The sequence below is a fragment of the Anthonomus grandis genome, chromosome 12 (assembly GCF_022605725.1).
Source record: "Anthonomus grandis grandis chromosome 12, icAntGran1.3, whole genome shotgun sequence".
Taxonomy (NCBI): Eukaryota; Metazoa; Arthropoda; class Insecta; order Coleoptera; family Curculionidae; genus Anthonomus; species Anthonomus grandis.
This window is the reverse complement of record NC_065557.1, coordinates 6,002,335-6,021,932: the sequence shown is the minus strand read 5'-3', so window position 1 is coordinate 6,021,932 and position 19,598 is coordinate 6,002,335. Positions and strand designations below refer to the sequence as shown.

At 32.7% G+C, this 19,598-nt stretch overlaps 1 protein-coding gene across 2 annotated transcripts; it reads right to left on the bottom strand.

Annotated features, from left to right (window-relative positions):
- Positions 1-6,067: 6,067 nt before the first annotated feature.
- LOC126742976 (malate dehydrogenase, mitochondrial-like) lies at positions 6,068-8,659 on the bottom strand. Of its 2 annotated transcripts, none has more exons than XM_050449871.1 (5): positions 8,376-8,658; positions 7,533-7,723; positions 7,229-7,482; positions 6,400-6,587; positions 6,068-6,348 (listed from the first exon to the last, which is right to left on the bottom strand). In XM_050449871.1, exons 1-5 carry the CDS (start codon positions 8,578-8,580, stop codon positions 6,131-6,133), a joined length of 1,056 nt encoding a protein of 351 aa, XP_050305828.1. In that variant the 5' UTR covers positions 8,581-8,658; the 3' UTR covers positions 6,068-6,130. The 2 variants fall into 2 exon arrangements, with proteins under 2 accessions (XP_050305828.1, XP_050305829.1); XM_050449872.1 differs by having other exon boundaries at positions 6,198-6,348; positions 6,404-6,587; positions 8,376-8,659.
- Between the last annotated feature and the right edge of the window lie 10,939 nt (positions 8,660-19,598).

Here is a 19,598-nt window from a genome sequence, read left to right as displayed (position 1 = left end):
ATCATATCTTAAGAATCAATAGGTTTAGAGGGTTAAAAATTAAAAATTCATACTGTTTAAAATCAATAGAGCTAGAGAATTGAAAAGTTGAAACTCAATATATTTAAGATATCTTAAAAACCAAAATCATTTTGAAATTGAAAAATTGAGAAATAAATTTCATAAAATAAAAAAAATCCCAGGGATCAAATTATTATATCTTAAAGATTAATAGGTTTAGACGGTTAAAAGCTGGAAACCTAATTTCTTAAAAGTCAAAAGAACTAGAAGGTCTAAAAGTTATTATTAAAAAAAAAGTTATACAGTGGTTGTTCAGTGCAACCAGTTCAGTGAATCCATTTGAGTATAGGAACCCATGTCCGGAAATGCGTCACTACGCCACTACGGCCCACTTCTAGATTTAATTTGGGTGGTTCTAGGTTGCAACTGCCCTGCAATGGGTATTTTTCTATTAAGGTACCCTTTAATTCTGGTGATATGCCTTGAGCTAACCAAATATTCCATCTAGATGCTAACTCTGGATGAAACTGTAATTGATCAGAATTATTCTGAGGCGAAACATCTGTGGCAAAAGTTGCCAATGGAAGTAGATCTTCAGGGTCTGAATCTGCAAAAAAAAACAATTCCATGAATCTATTAGGAATTTGTTTTTTCTTGTGATATTTGTTAAATATTTTAGCTTTTTTAATCCACCATATAATAGAAAAGAAACACCAAAAAACAAGGTTATTTTTACCATGTCTTACCTCAAGTGTAAGGATTTCTTGTACGTTACGTCCCACCTTAAAGTGGACTCTAAATAGGATCTGCTGCATTTATTTTTACCTTTTGTACATGATACGTTGGCATGGCGTTTAAATCGGTGTATTGAGGTTGGAGGAAGACATTTTTAACAATTGTTGTGATGGTATCATATACAAAAGGTAAAAATAAATGCATCAGATCCTATTTAGGTAATTAATATTTTTTCTAAATTTAAACGCGTCTTAGAGCCGTAGTGGCGTAGTGACACATTTCCGGACATGGGTTCCTATACTCAAATGGATTCTACTGTTGCACTGAACAACCCCTAGAAGTTTGATCCCATAGTTCTGAAACACCCTATATAAAAGTAAAATCCGATATTCCCAGGAATTTTTTTTTTATTTTTGAAAAATTGAGAAATTAACTTCGCAAAATAAAAAGAATCACAGGATCGTATTTAAAAATTCAGGTATAGATGGTTAAAAGTTCAACATGAATACTCTGAAAAACCAATAAAGCCAATAAGTCTAGAAGGTTAAGAGTTGAAATAAAAATTAATACTCTTAAAAATCAAAAGAGCTATAAAGTTGAAATTTAGTATTCTTAAGACTTTCCTCAAATTCTTAAAAACCAAATTATTTTTAAAATTTTTGAAAAATTAAGAAACCTCAACAAAATACAAAAAAATCCTATTAATCAATTGATCAATAGGTATCTTAACAATCATTCAAGTCATATCTTAAAAATCAATAGATTAGTTGGCTAAAAGTTGAACACTAATACTATTAAAGATCAAAAGAGCTGAAAAGTTGAAATTCCATATTCTCAAGATTTCTCGAACGTTTTTCATGATTCCTCAAAAACAAAAAGATTTTTTTAAATTATTAAAAAATCGAGAATCAAATTATCATAGCTTAAAAATGAACAGGTCTAGAAGGTTAACAGCTCTAGGGTGTCTAAAGCTAATTTTCTTAAAATTTCTCAAGATTCGCCAATATTTCTCAAGAACCACTTTTTTTTAATCGGAAGCCTGAAGAAGATTAAATAATTGATGGAAACGTCGCGGAATAAATAATTATGCCATTTTATTGCTGTCCTATTACCGATACCTTCTTCACTTTATTTCTTAAGATTTCCCAAGATTCACTTATAATTACACTTACAAATGTGTAGAAAATAGAGGGTTAGGTATTTAATATTTTTAAGATTTCTAAAAGATCTGTTAAGAATTCCTTAAAAATTTATGAAGATTTGTTAAGAGCCAGAAAATTTTTGAAAAATGTGGAAAACTTGAGAAATTGACATCAGAAAATAAAACAGATTTTTTCCATTTAATTAAGAATTGTGAAAAATTTACTTTAGAAGTTAAAGAAAATACAAAAATTATGATTTAACAACAATTAAAAAGGCTTAGCGGTTGAAATTCTTTTCAGCATTAAAATTGCTTAAGAAGATTTAGGATTTTCCTAAGGATCATGAGAAGCTCGGATAAACAAAAAATACAAAAATTAAAGCTTCCAAGAAACCAAATTATCACATTCCATCAACTTTTTATTCAATTGCTTCAGTCATTTATATTATCGCACCTCATTGCATTCGGATATTAGGTATGGCATATTATTGAAGGTGAAAAATCAAGATGTATTCCAATAAACTAATTATAAATTTATAAAAGGAGGCATTGAGGCGATAAATCACAAGAAAAAAAAGCACCCAACCCATATCGCGTTATCTCCTCACGACAAAAAACAAAATCCCAATAAAACTGATTGTCTATCTTTCAAAGTTGTCAACGCTAATGCCCGACAAGACACACAATCCGGACAGTTTCGGAGACCATATGTCCCGGTTCTCGTCGCATTAAACCGTCCCTATATTGCGACAGATTGATCGTATGTATATCTTTATCTTGTTTTTGGGGGGTGGAACGACACCCCCGGTCTCTATTAGCGGCATTGTTGTGCAGTTAGCGAAATTGGGGGTCTCGTAAATACCTACTTAGTATTTAAACGCCTGTATTATTATTGAAATGGTTTTTGCTATTGTTATGGGGTTGTGGGGGTGAGTTGGGCCGAGATAAGGTTTTGTAGGAAATAAGTATATTGGGGTTATTTCTTAGTTAGGCTCTCTATAGTTGAAGATCTGTTGATCTATGGTTAATGGTCTCTCCCTACATGATTACTTCTTCTAATTTTTTTATCCAAGATCAACTTGCTATGGAGAATGGCTTTCTTCTTAACGTTTCATAGAGATTTAAGGTCTATGTTCTAGAAATCCGATAACCTTCCGACAATTTGCTTTTTTCTGCTGTAAAATGTTTACTTTTCTTCTCCTTTCAATCAACCAACGAATGAACAAGAATGAACTCAAGGGTTGTTATAACCCAACAATTCGTATGTCTTGGAGAAGTTAATTACGAAAATCATTATTTGTTCTTTAATATAAATAAAACTTTTTTCATCCCCTGGTATGTCACTTTCGGCGGCCATCTTGAATCGCCACGTCAATTTGTAGGAGGAGCTAAAGTTTTGACAGAACTCTCACGTGACCGCGTACCTATTAATACACATTTGATCACATGACTTATTATAACTGGTCCAAATGGCGTGGCTTTGTTCTGGTTATTACCACTAAGATACATTTTTGCTTTTAATCAGTTCTGTGATTCAAGGATATAATTAAACAATAAATCGATGTATTTAACTTTTGGGAGACTGTTATTTGGTTATAACGTAATTGACTAGGACTGGATATCATATTCAATTGTCACAACTGTCTGCACGAAGAAATAAATTATATTTTTTTTCTAGATTATTATATTTGTTTATTATTATTTATTATATTTAATTATTATTGCAATGTTATTGTATCGCAAAATAAGCATTTCTAGTATTAGTCCCCATAATTAGCTTTACCATTCCTTTATCTTTTAATTTTCGAGTAATTAAGTTAAATAGATTTATTGTGTAGAATTATTTTAAAATAAAATTAATTTCTGTAAAACCTGTTATAACTAGTAATATGAATAAAATATTAAGGCTGACGAATTAATTATTACAACTGCCAGGAACAAGGAAAAATGTATAATTTTTATTTTTTTACATTATTAAATTTGTTTATATTAATTTTTTCAATTAATAAATTTATATATATTAACCTTCTTTTTAATCCAAATTTCCTGAATTTTTGTCAGTCAACAACGTAATACACGTAAAAACACTTTTACTTTCTCCCGGTATGTCACTTTCGGCGGCCATCTTGGATCGCCACGTCATTTCTTGGAGGAGGAGCTTAAGTTTTGACAGAACACTCACGTGACTGTGTATTTATTAATACAGAATTGATCACGTGACATATGTCAACTGGTTCAAAGGGCGTGGCTTCGTTTGTGTTACCAGGCTAATCCAAAAGGTTTTTTTTTTTACTTCGGGACAATTTGCTGATTTTTACTAGATTATACCTGAGAACTTTGGCTTTGAAATGGTTGGTGTTTAATTCTTTTTTGGTTATAAATTATAAATAAATCAGTCATATTTGAGCTTTGTTAAGACCTTTTAGGTTATAGGACGTAGTTGATTAAGACTTATGATGCCATCACTTAAAAATTACCTGTGATATTAGTAGTTACTTACCTAAACATTTTATAAAGAAATAGTGTTTCAAGTGCCTGGAACAATAAAATAATTTTTAAGTTTGATCAATTTTTATTTTTTAGATAATAATGTATTTCTTTAACTCTTTAGCAAAAATTTTCTCAATTTTAAGTAAAAACTAATTTAAATAAAAAACTCGACAACCTTTTGCCGTCCCCCTGTATGTCACTTTCGACGGCCATCTTAAATCACCACGTCACTTTAATGGAGGCGTTTAAGTTTTGACAGAACTCTCACGTGACCGTGTATTTAATAATACGCGTTTGATCACGTGACGTACGTGAACTGCCGACCTACATGTTGATTACTACCAGGGTGACGCAGAAAATAGTGTTTGTTTTGGACAATTTGGTGACCTGGAAACTCAAATAAAATGATGATGGATGGTGTTTCTATCCGTATAAGGGTTATAAAACACCAATTTAAACGTTATAAAAACCCATCAATAAAACGTTTTTTTCCCATCTAATTCAAGTTCCTATATTTTCGTTAAAACCATTAGCCGGCGATTACATGGCGCAATCGTTAAAGAGTATATTTATTTACTAGTAATTACTGATTACTAACTACACGCATCATCAAAAAGCACTTTTTGCCTCGTTAATATTTAAAACGGTGGAAAAATTGATTTTACATCAAGCGTATATACGTGCCGGCCCCGATGATTTTAACGTCAGCTCACGTGACTTTTAACGATACATTTATTGGTCGACTGTCGTTTTTTTTTTTTTGTTTGTTGGATTCTATTGTATGAAGTTATTATTATATCACTCCTTAGGTACCAAGTAAATTTCCTCACATGGGAGGAAATGTAACGAAATGCATTTTTTGGCCGATGTAACTGGTAAATTTCCCCGTGTATACAGTTCGATTGTTGGGAAACAAAAATTTTTATAGCATCCTCCTCGTTGTTTGCTCAATCTATAGGAAGTTAAGTGCAAACAGAAAATAAAATTTTTGCTATATACGGCTTTATCTCGTATGGTCCCGGCTATATTTAGAACGGATAAGGCATGGTAAGAGTCGTTTCTCTGAAATACCTGCAATACAAATATTTACTCAAGAATTTTGTTCTCAGACGGCGGTTTTTCTACATGACCGATGGATGATGCATTTTTTTTCCACGTGCGTTACGTAAAAACTGACAAAGGAAATATGTCTTAAGTATAAATTTTCAATCAATTCAATTAAATTATTATTACTTCTTCACTTAATCCCCCATTTATTTTCTCAAGGTAATTCCTTTACTTTCCTACTAATTCTCCAACTCTCCCTATAAATTTTAGTGAACTAATTTTCACGGCTCAGCTTGGTTCAGAAATCACTTCTAAGCTGAGAAGTTATCTCATAGTCACTTATGCAATGTGCTTGCTATTGGTTTTTTGTCTATTTTGCATTTATTGTTTAATTATATACTGCCATGTTGCTTTTGCCTAGAACTTAGTTCAGGCAAATCAGACCATCAACCATCAGACAATCTAACTTCCCTAGCAGTAGAGTTGTCCCTAAGGATGGTGGAGTTATCTCATAGTCCCTTGTGCGTTATTATACTGTTCATTTATATACTGCCATGTTGCTATTGCATAAAAGTTTGTTAGATTAGATTTCCTTAAAAAGAGTTTTGGTTAATCCAATTCGTTCACTTATTTTATAAATCAAAACTAATAACATCTCACAAATAATTTATTAAAAAAAATACTTATAGACTTACAAATTTAGCCAAATTTGTACAACTATTTGCACTTGCTCTTTTGAAGCATTTCCTTAGCAAACTGCTCTCCCTTCTCGATGTCTTTTTGGACCGCTGGTACCGCCGCACAGAACATCTTCTGCTCCTTATCGCTCAGTTTTCCCAGACCCAAGTTTTTCTCTATACCGCATTTCCCGAAAAGTAGGGGCGTGGACATGTACTTAAGTTCCGGATAGACGTCACTCAGCACATAGCAGCATTCTACCAAGGTTCTTCTCATAAGCATATAACGACTTAGTAAGGATAACTTACCGACAATGTTAGGCTCTCCGTTCAAGGCTCTTATTATTGCAAAAGCCAGTCTGGAAGCAGCGTAGGCCATAGCCAAGGTCGCGGTACCGTGACCTTTTTTAGCGTTTAGCACCGTCGTACCTGCTTGTTGGATTTTTTTTATTACGTCATCGGCTGTCTTCTCGTCGAAGCATACTGCAGGATTCGCTCTAAAATAGTTTATTACGTGTCAAGAAACAAACAGGAACGCCCAATATATCCAAGCTAGTTGTTCGAACTTAAACAGCAGAACGGGAAAATATAACTTTTTGCCATGCCCCGGTAAGCTACTTTCCGCCGCCATGTTGGATCGCCACGTCAAATTGTAGGCGGAGTCTAAGTTTTGACGGAACTGTCACGTGACCGTGCGTTTGTAAATACACAATTGAGCACGTGACGTAAGTCAACTGAACCTAAGGACGTGGATTTGCTTTATTTATTACCAGGGATATGCAGAAGGAAGCTACTTGTTAATAGACGTTTTTAGTTATATGACTAAGACTGACCCTGAAATTACAACTGCCTGGAAGAATTTATGATTTTTACAGTATTTTTAAAATTTATCTAACTTCTGTTAATAACTTTCTCTTTTCAACTTTTTACTGCAAATCTTTGGTGGCAAGTATGCGAGAACCCAATCAGAAAAATCATTTTGGGAGCGGTGCGATGTCGACAAACGCCAACGTGATAAGCGCCATCTATCGGCCCAAAAACTTGCGCTCTCATTACCAATTGTCAAAATGCTTCTCTAGCGCGCCAAATTTAAATTTTATAATTTGTAGATTAAATCAATATTATTATTTTGTAATACCTGGATAGTAGTGGTAAAATAGTGGATCCAGAGTGTCCCCCGACAACTGGAATAGTAATATCTTTAGGATCTGCGCAGGTCAGTTCGGCAACGAACGTGGCAGCCCTGACAGAATCCAAAGTGGATGCCCCGATGACCCTTTGAGGGCACAATTTTCCGTAATGTTTCAGTACTTCGCAGCAAATCGGCAACAGGGCGTTCACAGGATTGGTTACCAGAATCAGGATTGAGCCCGGAGAAACTTTTGCCATGGCCTATAATTTTTTTTTTATTTTCTATTCAGAGCATTAAGGGTTAATGTTACCTCTGCAGCATAGAAAGCGACTTCGGCATTCGACTTGAAGAGATCTGATCTTTTCATTCCGGGTTTTCTGGGCATTCCAGCTGGTACCAAGATTATATCGACACCACCGCATAGGGCATCGCTCATATTATTTCCGCAGGTCCATGACACTTTTGCTGCTGTTTCTATGTGAGATAAATCAGCGGCAACACCTGAAAATTTTGTTCGTGCATAAGCATAGGGCTCAATTCAACTCAAAGAAAGTAAAAAAAAAATATTTAGAGAAAAGAAAAATTAAAATGTTGCAACGCTGCACCAACGCTGTCATTTGTCCAACGTTAAAAGATGTCATATGTCATTAAAGTTACAACACTGTATTCACGCTGTCATCGCTCGTCCTTAATGGATGTAAAAATTAGCAAATGTCAATTAAAACATCTGCCTAACTTAAATGACAAAGCAAATCAATTTATATCAACCAAAACTAATATGTACCGATCACCCCACTACATATATTTACAAGTTCTTATAAAGTGTATAAATTTTTTAGGATAAAAAATCGTATCAATTAGTTGGATATCACCCTTAAGTGACACCAATCTGTGGTTTATTCGCTGTATTTAAAACATTATCATATGCAAGCCTCTTCGCTTTCTGAATCTTAATTTAATATTTACACTTAAAGTCTTTAATTTCAGTCGGTGAAAATAGGGCTGGACATTGCTTGCTGCATAAGTGATGTCCCAGCAGACTTGAGCGCACTTTCATTAACACCAAATCACCCCAGTATCTGACTCTTCTTTTTTTATCAAATTTCCAAATCGACTACAACTTTTTAAGTTCTTCAAAAAAATATTAACTTACCTCCGGTCCATTCTTCCATATCGTGCAACCGTAATTCACTAACATTCGGATTCAGTTTCATAAGTAGGGACAGGGGTTGCCCGATACCCCCGCACGCCCCAATAACGGCCACTTTGTATTTGTTGGCACATGGGCATTGGCAACTGGAGAACCGTTTGGCCAGCAAAGTAGCCCCAAGACTACTGAGCAACCGACGGCTGCTCATTTTACACTTCAAATTTGAAAAGCGCAGGATAAACTTCGAGGGTTTTAATGACAGTTAAGGGTACGTTAAAATGACGTAAAAAGGTGAGGAGAACTGACAGATCGAGGTGATAAGAATGTTCGGTTTATGGGTGGTATATATGGTTCATTTTCCTTTCAGGAATTTTTGTTGAGTCCTGAATTTTACATTCATTAAAAAGAAATACTGAAGAAGAAGAGTTGTTCTAGTGACAACTGAATCAATCCTAATAGCATAAAAACTCATAAACGCCTGGACTATGCCGCTCAGATCAAAGAAAATATATTATGTTTGCCTCCAATTACAAAGTTTAAATTGGAAATTGCTGTTGTTGCAAGCTGAATTATAAGAATTTCAAATTTCCCTCCAAAACAAATGGTTGACACCCAAGTTGATGGCGCCACGGTCAACAAGGGTACGTGAGAGTGACGTTAGTAAACACGTAAGAAAAATTGACACATGGAGGTGATAAGTATGTTTGGTTTATGGTTGGTATACGGTCTATTTTCTTTCCAGGAAACTTTGGAGAATCATGAATTGTACATACATTCATAAATCTTACATTAAAAAAGAACTATTGAAGGACTTAAATTAAAAATTGCTGTTAATGCAAGCTGAATTATAAGAATTTCAAATTTCCCTCCAAAACAAATGGTTGACACCCAAGTTGATGGCGCCACGGTCAACAAGGGTACGTGAGAGTGACGTTAGTAAAAATGTGAGAAAAATTGACAGATAAAGGCGATAAGGATGTTGAGTTTATGGTGTATCTTTAAAAAGTGACAAATATCCTCTTGTATCTGAGCCAATAATCCATTTTTTTTTGGTGGTAAAATATTTGATTGACATTGGAAGATGTTGGAAAAAATGAGAAATTTTTGTTTTGAAATCATTTAAAACAACAACATATTTGTAAAGCATTAGTATTGTCCACAGTGTATATTATTAGCAACAGAAACTCTTTAAGTGCCGAAATACAAACTGTATCTAGACGCGGTGTTATGGCAATTATATTTTGCTTAGTTACCAAGTAAACACTAAACATAATATCACAGAATAATAAATTTTAATAGTACAATACTTTCACTAAAAAATAGACTACTTGGAAATTTTAAAATTAAGTAAAACCACTCAAAAATTGGATTTATATATAAAAAATGTCTTACGACAGGGTACCGTAAGTGATTTAACCTAAAAATGTGTATTAAGTTGGTCTGAGGACAACTCAATTAATCCTAGGTATAAAGAAACATTTGTAAAATAAACAGCCATAAACGCCTGGACTAAGCCGCTCAGATCAAAGAAAGTAAACTATCGCTGCCGAAATTTGTTGTTCTTGCAAGCTGAATTATAGGAATTTCAAATTTTCCTTTAAACCAACTGGTTGACACTCAAGTTGGTGACGTCGCAGGCAACTAATGCTATTTATAATAATAATAATAATAAATGTCTTTATTTTTGTAAACATATATGTTTGACCAAAAAAAAGGCGAAGTTTAGCTCTACATAGCTGCTCTACTTAACCATTAACTAAGTCTAACATAGAGAAACATGATAAAAAAAGCGAAAGATTAAAATTAAATGAATATTTACCTGCTAAATGATATTTTTAGCTAAACGTGACCGATAATCGTGAGTCACATGTCTAAAACAACCAATTAAAAGAAATACATAAATACATCACACATAGCAGATAGTAACTATTCACTAGATAGAAGAAAGGAGTTGATCGATTTATTGAACTTCAATAGGCTCAGATTCTTAAAGTTATCATTTAGCGAGTTATAGGAAAACGGAGCGATGTATGAGAAACTATTCTTAAAAAATGCGTGACGAAAACGAGATATACTAAATCTATGACTGTATCCTAAGGCAACGTTGTGGGCATTATAGCGATATTCAAGTTTATCATAGAGATATTGGGCTGATGTGAAAAGAAGTAGTCGGTATATAAAAATTGAATAGGCATAGATATGAAATTCATCAACTTTAAGCCATTCTAGCTCAACCAGTTTTTCAGAAACATCGTCGTACTTTCTTATTCCGTAAACAAATCTACGACAAGTATTTTTAATTTTCTGCTATCTATTTTTAGTAAGTAAGTCTAAAGAGGCATAATATACTAAATAGCAGTAATCAATGATGGGAAAGACAAGACTTTCGCAGGGTTTTTTTTCTTAAGTTATGGTTCATTATGTCAATATTGCTATATAGTGATCTTAAAATGGCATAGCATCTTTTAGTAACAAAAGAGACATGTTCGTGTAAGTTAAGGTTATTATCAACCATAAGCTCAAGATTTCTAGCACTGCTCACATATGGAAGCTCTTCAGAATTTATGTTTAGATGTTTAGATAGTTATTTTGATAAAATATTTCAAAATTCTTTCACATCATCAACTTCATTTTTTTATACGATCATGATGCATCAAATTCATTGTCGTTTCACGTGTCACCCATAAAAGAAATGTTTTAATTAAAATTTTTTATGTACTATTTTATATAACCAATCCATTACCGAGGCCATCCTAAAAGCTATTTCGCAGCATATATATATATATATATATATATATATATATATATATATATGGGATATGATGTGATTTGTCACTCGAAAAGGCCCTTATCTGGCCCCGCAATGGCCAAAAAGGCCATCCATCAGAGACGAGGCTGACAAACCATGACAAACGACGTTCGGCCGACGTTCTATTGTTCTCGTCCGGACCCGTGAATCAATCCAAAGTGGACCCTGGTCACTTAATCCGGACAACTTCTCCTTTGACACGTTAGTTGGACGTAGTAATATCGCGTTATTGCTTTATGTGTTTCCGTCATGGGTATGCAAAAGGTGCTCCAGTGTGCCTTAAAATGTTCAAATACGGTCCTGTAAAGGCAGAAATTATCTGGGCCACTATATAAAAACGTGATTGTCGATAAATCGGTTAGTTTCGTGGGCCATTTAAATCAAAATCAAAGTCCAAATGACCGAATAGTTTTTCGATTAAAAGGCCTCTAACTAAATAACGGTATTTATGCGGCTAAAAGCTAGAATATTGCATTATTTGATTTGGCGGATTGCATGTGCGGAGAATCCTCGTAGCCGTGGGCAAACACGGAACGCGCAGATAGATATACGGAGTGATTGAATTTGCGGCCGGCGAACAAACAACAACGTTTGTAATTCTCAAATATTGGTGTAGTGACCTGTCGCAGGGAATGCAATTAAAACGTGGCCGTAGTGCCCCGATGCACGTCATCCATATAGTTCTATATTCGCACCTTTTTTTTCACATTTTCACGGTAAAATTGAAACGGTTTTTTCTCTTATCTATATTTGCCTCTTCTTCTAATGAGACCATCCTGGTGGCTGTAACTCTTACATATCCCCGGAAATTATCGCTTTTCGATATTGAATCCTATTCCCACTCTCTGGGTAAAACATTCGTAATAATGCTCCATATTTAAAAATTGGGGAGTTAGTGGAACATATCGTTCTCTACATATTGAAAAAAAAACCGAGCATCGAGTCTGAACCAAAAATTGTAAATAAAGCAACATAATGTCAAGCAGCTGCCTAAAATGAAAATAGCTCAGTATTTTTTAGGAGCAAAGGAAAAATTGTAAAGAAATTCTTGGATACCCCTGTGACCCATAAAACCCAAATATAGAGAAATGCGGTTGTCCTGTTAACAGGAACACATTGTCTGGCCCTCTACTGAAGGTGCAATAATTCAAACTAATTTTGACATTTATAAGCCATGACTCTATCGGCAACCCGTTTAACCAATCAGATTTGAAAGAAAGCGTAATCAAATCCGGCGCCCAATTTGAAAAAACGAACTTGAGAAATGTACTTTAATAATAATATATAAAATAAGATATAAAAATAATTCACAAGAAATATACTTCAACATATCTCAATAATCACTATCAATATAAATATATATAAAAACTATAGTATTTATATAACTGACATAAAAGAAATATAGGTATACTCTAGCAATCAACAATAATTAATACAAAACTATAAAATTTCTATAGAGGACATGGACTACCAATAAGTTGCTGGTAAAGTCTGCATTTGTTCAGGTCAAAAACACACATACCTATATGTGTATATACTTAAAAATATATAATAGTCAACTAGTTGTTTAACAAAATATATTTTATAGAAATAAATTGTCTATTAACAAAAAACTGATATGGACTTGGATTGTTGTCAGTGCACTCAATAGTAAACTCTTTTATGGCGGATATACTATATACCTTAATCACAAATAGTTCCACAGAGATTCATCCCAATCAACTGCAAGTGTTTAATTCAGTTAATTATTAGGTTTTTAAAATTTCTGTTTAACTGTATGTTGTGTGAAGAGTTTTTTACGATCTTGAATCATAAATACAAAAACTTAGACTTTCACTTAGAGAACCTGTGTTCAAATCCTGAAATTTTTGACTGGATTTTTCATAAAAGAGTCGAAAACCATAGAAGGCCTTTTACCTCTATGGGAGTATGTGAATATCATGTACATACAATGTGCAACAATAGAATTATAAGGTGTATCAAAAAAACCTGTTAGTAAACAGATTTTAGGACTCAAATTTTTCAAAAATTTAATTTAAAAAAAAAAACAGGAAATAACTTATGGCGCTCGTGATCAGACATCGGCACATGATTTCACTTAATATTATATGAGAATCACTCGATTTTTTCAGACAGCCGCATTACATTAGGGTTATCTTATCACCGGGTGGAAATCCTTATCAGTTTCAGGTGTAATATGTTGTGAACTGATAAAATGGAACGTTTACATGACGGGTGTGCTCATGGGAAACGTTTATTTTAATAAAAATTGATATTGGGGTCACCTTGATTCAGTTCATCGAAGATAGTTAGTAATAAAATGTTTATTGTAATTTCCTCGTATAAAGTATTAAGTTATTATTTTGTTCGTAATTGATTTATTTTGGCATTTTCGTTTTCAATTGCAATTTTTTGTTTATACGGATGTAATTTTTTTTTTCATTTTGTACCTCATTTTACATCCCAGGAACATTTTGAATCTCCTCGACATGTAATTTTTCTGATGTATTTAATCATAGTAAATGTTTTCTGGGTCCTATATGGGCATTTACGCTGAATTACGGGTCAAAAAAACATAATCTTGATTTTCAAGCTGTTTTAATCTTCAAGTGCAAATAAATTAAATATTTTAACTGATTTTCATAATTTGATATTAAGATAAACAAAATACTTTAACAAGTTGAAATGTCTGTTTAAATTTCAAGTGACCAATTAACACTTGAATAAAGTTCGTTCCACTTGGCTTTTATTTTCTGTTTTAGGTCTGGACCTAGATATATTGTATTTATTTTTTTTTTAATAAAACTAACAAATTAAATGGTTTTTTGTTAAGTTTTTAATATTTTTTGAATGTAAAAAGGAGGCTTTGGGTTAAACAAAAAATTTAAAAATTAATATATTTTTCATGTGAAGTTTAATTAAAGTCAGTTAATTATAACAAGATTTTAAGCTAATTAAAAATTCAAGATCCTTAATAAAAAAATTATTTAAACACACTAAATTTTGAAAAAAAATTCAGTTTTTGAGTTAAATGTTTAAAAACAGTGTAACAGTAGTTTTTAGGTCGTTTTAAGATAAATTTAATTCAACTTCAAAATTTCAAATATTTGCCCTTTTTACTTCTTAGAGAATTGGATATCAGCAAATCTGAATAAATACATTAAAAAAATAAAACAAAATTAATTAAAATCTAATAAATCCAATACAGGCTATTTTAATATTCAAAAATGACCTCCCTGTATATCTCTTCGGAGTTATTATTACATAAAGCAGCATAAATCTTATTAGTAATTTGTACTTAGTATTAGTAATTAGAGTAATTATTTAATATAATATAAGGAAAACTATTATTTGTATATATGAATAATTAAAATATTTATTTAAGATTAAATGGGTTGTAAAAATTATCAGTTAATATACTATTTAGTAAAATAAAAAATTATTAGTAGTATTATAATGATAAAGTGAAGATACAACTTTGAGATACTATCCTTATCTTATTTTTTAGTATTATCATTTACTTTAATTTTATTGAGATTTTTGGTTTGTGCTCTAACGAAAGTCAATTTACTTAAGGAAAATTATTATTGAGCAATATTTTTGTGCGTAATAATTATATTGATACTGAAGTTGTATCTTATTTTTTCTCATTAAATTGATTTAGTTTTATCTATTTTTTTAAAGAAACTTAATTCCTCCTTTTTTTGTTATTGGATGAGGTTAACACTCTGGGCGTTCCAAAGCTAGCATATATTTATTATTTTATACATTTTTATTACCATCTTTGTTTTTTTTTTGCTTCAAATTTTTTTTTATATACAGCCTATTTTTATACTTCAAAATTAATATTGTTGTTGTAGTATTTTTTTTTTAGTTAATGCCGTCACTATTGCTATAATTTGCATTTTATTCGTGAAAGAGATATAAAAACATTAATTGATTATTATTCTGTGTCTCATATAGGGTTAGTACCCAGCTAGATGAATCTTTGAAGAAGGTTTTGGGAGTTTCAATATTAGGTCATGGGTTATTAATAATAATTGTAAGCTATCATTAGCAAGTTCACAATACCTAACTGATCATAATCTGATATACTCCATTTTTGATGAACCCAATGACTTATTTAGAGACTTCCAGAATTACTTTTCTGATCTAATCAGATGGGATTAATATCCAGATTTATACCTGTTTGATATTTGTAATAAAAAATCCTCGAAGATATGGATATATTTGCCCCAATTAAAACTATTTTTTTAAATCAAGATCTTATGCTCCTTGGATAGTTAGCAACATTAAATTATTAATAAAGCAAAGAGATAAAGCGCTCAATTTCTAAAATCAAAAAATGTTTAATATAGAATATTATAAATAAATACACAAAATACGTCGTTGAAATAGTCCATTAGAAAAATCGCGAATCCGACTTAATCAAATGACCCATAAGTATTTTGCCCTCTTTACAAAAAATTATCGAAAAACACATTTTTAATTAGTTAAGCTCATTTTTTGAAAGCCACAATATTATTCCAGAAAGCCATAATTTCATAATGGTTTTATCACCAACACTTAAGTCTAGTAAAAACACTTAACGATATACGTTTAAGTGAGGATGAAAGTAATAGTACGAGTACATACCTGCATGGCTCTTCTGGATTTTGTCGACATGGATAAATCTGTAAAACATGCTACAGTACAACAATATGCGGTTATACATATGGATTAATAAAGATAATATTCAAGATCACCTTATTACTGACATAAGCAATGTTGAATTTTTTGCTCAGAATCATAATATCAAGCTAAAATACATCAGAATCACCAGTCATCGTCATATACAGTGTGGTGACTTTAACTGGAATAAATTCAGTTAAAACTAATCAAAATTTATCTCGCAAAATTCTAAGACCCGTCGATTTTTGTTCACATTTCAAGATAGTTTTTGTATTTTTTCACCTACAGGGGGAGTCCAAATTAACCCCAACTTTTTTTTTCAAATGGAAAGCCACTTTTTTAAACTCTCATTGAAAAGAGCCCTTTTTCTTGATTAAATTGCCCTATTTACTTTTGTGATTATCTAAAGGAGAAATACGAAAAAAAAATAAAAATCATTAAATTATTAAAAGTTGCGTTTAATGTATAAGATCCTCAAAATGAGCACCATTGACTTGTTGGAAAATCCCAAGACGATAATAAAATTCGTTTCTGACATTTTCTAACACTTCTGGAGATATTTATCGGATTTCTTGCCTAATACGTTCTTTGAGTTCGTCTAGGTTTCCTGGTTTGCTCATTTAAATTTGACAAATGTCCCCACAGAAAAAAATCAAGTGGGGTGAGATCGGGAGAACGTGCCGGCCACTCGATTGCACCCCTTCTACCAATCCATCTATTTGGAAAATTGTCATCTAAATACTGGCTTACATTACGGGCATAATGTGGGGGAGCACCATCTTGTTGCATCCAGATTCTTTCATCATACAAATCTGGATCGAACTGACTCGGATATAAGGCACGTAAGACTGGAACTAGTTCATGTTCAAGAAATTCTAGATATCCTTCCCCAGTTAAAGTATCATTGAAGAACATGGGCCCTATAACTTGCCTGCCAACTCAAACATTAGTTTTCTGGGGATATTGTGTATTAGTTTCCCTTACCCAGTGTGGGTTCTCGTCAGACCAGTAGACAGTTCTGCTTATTAACATGGCCATTTAGGGTGAAAGTAGCCTCATCAGAAAAAAGGATCCACTCCGAAGATATGCGATTTTCGTCAATGGCGTTCATCATTAATTCACAGAACTGAACTCTGCGATCTGGATCGTCTTCCAATAACTCTTGAACGGGTTGCATTTTATAAGGTCGTTTGTTTGCACTTTTTAAAATTTTTAGCACAGATTTATGATGAATAGAGTTTTCGCGAGCTACTCTTCTGGCTAAAGTTACCGGATTTTCTTCCATCGCTAACAATACATTTAATTGGGTGTTTTCATCATGAAACATCCCACACGTGCCCAACTTTTTGAAATCTGCTTTCGATTTTCCTAACCGTACCTTGGTTAATAGGTGGCAAATCTGGATATTTCTGCCTGAATAAGTGGGCAACCAATCATCATTAAGATTTCAATCTTGTGGGATTCGGATAAATAAGGCATAGGTGAAAAAATACAAAAACTATCTTGAAATGTGAAAAAAAAAAACAAAAATCGAGGGGTCTCAGGAATTTTGAGAGATAAAATTTGATTAGTTTTAACTGAATTTATTCCAGTTAAAATCACCACACTGTATAATAATTACACAAGAAAATATATTGAACAAAGATGATTTGATGATGCATTTAGATATTTCTAATACCTAGTTTTATTTCTATTGTAGATCAAATAAAAAATCTTGGTGTAATTTTTAATAATTCTCTTTCTTTCGAATTGCATAATAAAGCTAAACTAAAATCTAATTATTTACGCCTTAAAAAACCTTACAATATAAAAATATCTTCGTAATATATTTAAATTATAGATTATGCCTGAGATGTTTTAAACAAGTTCAGCATTCCTGGCATTTATTTCGGACTTTATATAAAAATTCCATATCGAATAAATCGATGACTAAAATTGTTTATCGCACAATAAGAGGCCATAAAATGCGCCACTTCCCAGCCGATTAATCTAAAGATTTCAATTCAAACTAAGCAGGATTTTCCTTTTTACGTGGAAAACACCGATGATAAAAATGATTTAATGCGTATCGAATCATTATTTGTAAATAAATTGATATCTATTTTTAAATTCAGGCACAAACTGGACAAATTAAGTAATAAACTTGTAGAAGAACGCAAAAGTGAAAAATTTATTGGGCCTAGTCCAGGGTTTATTCATATTTAACTCGTCTCAGTCAAAGTTCTGAAAAGTGGGTCCACCTATTTTAATTCCTCTGATTCACAGAAGACACAAACTTGCTCATCATTGGCAGTACATCACGTAGAGACGGCACCGTAATAGTTCCTCAAAAATCGTTTGATGTTAAATAAAAAATTAATTAACGTTACGAACGTGCCAATTCAATTTCAAAATTTTGCTCTTCTTCAACCAATCATACCTACGGTATCTTGGACAGATTTCAAGCAGAAGGAATGTTCCTGAAAAACTTATTGTAGAGAGAAAATTAGTGGTAAACGACCAAGACGAAGGTCTCCGAAGCACTAGGTAGATCCAACTAAAGAAATCATTGGTTACGGTCTTCAAAAAGCTTCTATTGTAGCTCAAGACAGAGAAGGATGGAGAACTGCGATCCGAGCAATTGAGGCATGATATCACCATACTCTCTCGAAAGTAAAAGGACAAGAGGGAGTTAAATGAAGACAAGACCAACTATTTTAATAGAAGTCTACCTTGGCCCTAGTAATATTGTTCTATTTACACCAGCACCAAATTTGGATAGACCAAAAGCTAGATAGGGTGGAAGGATAAACTCTACCTGTTAATTAGTAAGAGTTACCTGGACTCAAATACCTGAAAAATTACTTATTTTGCAAAGGTTCATTTTGTAGTCAGGTTTGGGGTAAGTACACTTGTTTACAGAAACACTTGCAGAAGCAGATCCAGAGGAATGAATATCTCATCTCTTATTAGGGTAATTGAATTTCAATCAAATAATTTTATCAATTATATACCTTTTCCATTATTACCTAATTGGTTATTAGAATCTATCTTCCCCATTCCTCTTCCTTTAAGTTTCTTTGTCTTCGAATCATTTAGTTCCTCTGTTTTATTCTTAAGTTCAGCGCTCAGTTATTATCCTTCAGTCATTTCCTTTCTTTTTGTAAATTTTCATTGGTTGTCAATCCTTTGCGTATACGTTACATTTCGTACACGTTATTCTAATGATATAGAGTCAGCTCCATTTTTCTGATCAGTCTTATTGGTCCACTGTCATACGACATTAAGAGAGGAAGAATATCAGAGCATAGGGATGGTGAATCTCCTGGTTATTTGGTTGAACAAACTCTCTCGTGTGTATTTATGTTAAGACTCTCAAATCAATTCGATCTGTTCGTTTTATCCCGAAACTGGGAAAATTAAGTAATAAACTGTAGAGGAACAGAGCGTTTTCATCTCGATGCTCGAGAGCAATAAAACAATATACACACTCTTACGCAAAACCAATATAAGCGCACCGGCTACAAAAGAGAAAAAAAAATTTATAGCTCACCAAACATAATTATCACCGCTTAACCAAATTGCCTTGATCTTTGCCGCCGTCGTGGCGGAGGAAGCAGCCGAACGCTATAAAGTTCCATACCTTATCTTTTATGGAGTCCCTTTATTTTGCCCGATCTGAACCCTTTTATGTTAATAATGATAATAAACCGGCGGCATTGAAGGAATATTTTGGTAAAACAATGCGATTTTGTTCGGAAGGTGTA

Excerpts from the sequence above, each read along its gene's own strand:
- LOC126742976 (XM_050449871.1), bottom strand. The coding sequence starts at position 8,580 with ATGAGCAGCCGTCGGTTGCTCAGTAGTCTTGGGGCTACTTTGCTGGCC. Across the intron at positions 6,588-7,228 it reads ATTTTACCACTACTATCCAG|AGCGAATCCTGCAGTATGCT; the intron begins GTATTACAAAAT and ends AAACTATTTTAG. Across the intron at positions 6,349-6,399 it reads CGGAGAGCCTAACATTGTCG|AATGCTGCTATGTGCTGAGT; the intron begins GTAAGTTATCCT and ends GAACCTTGGTAG.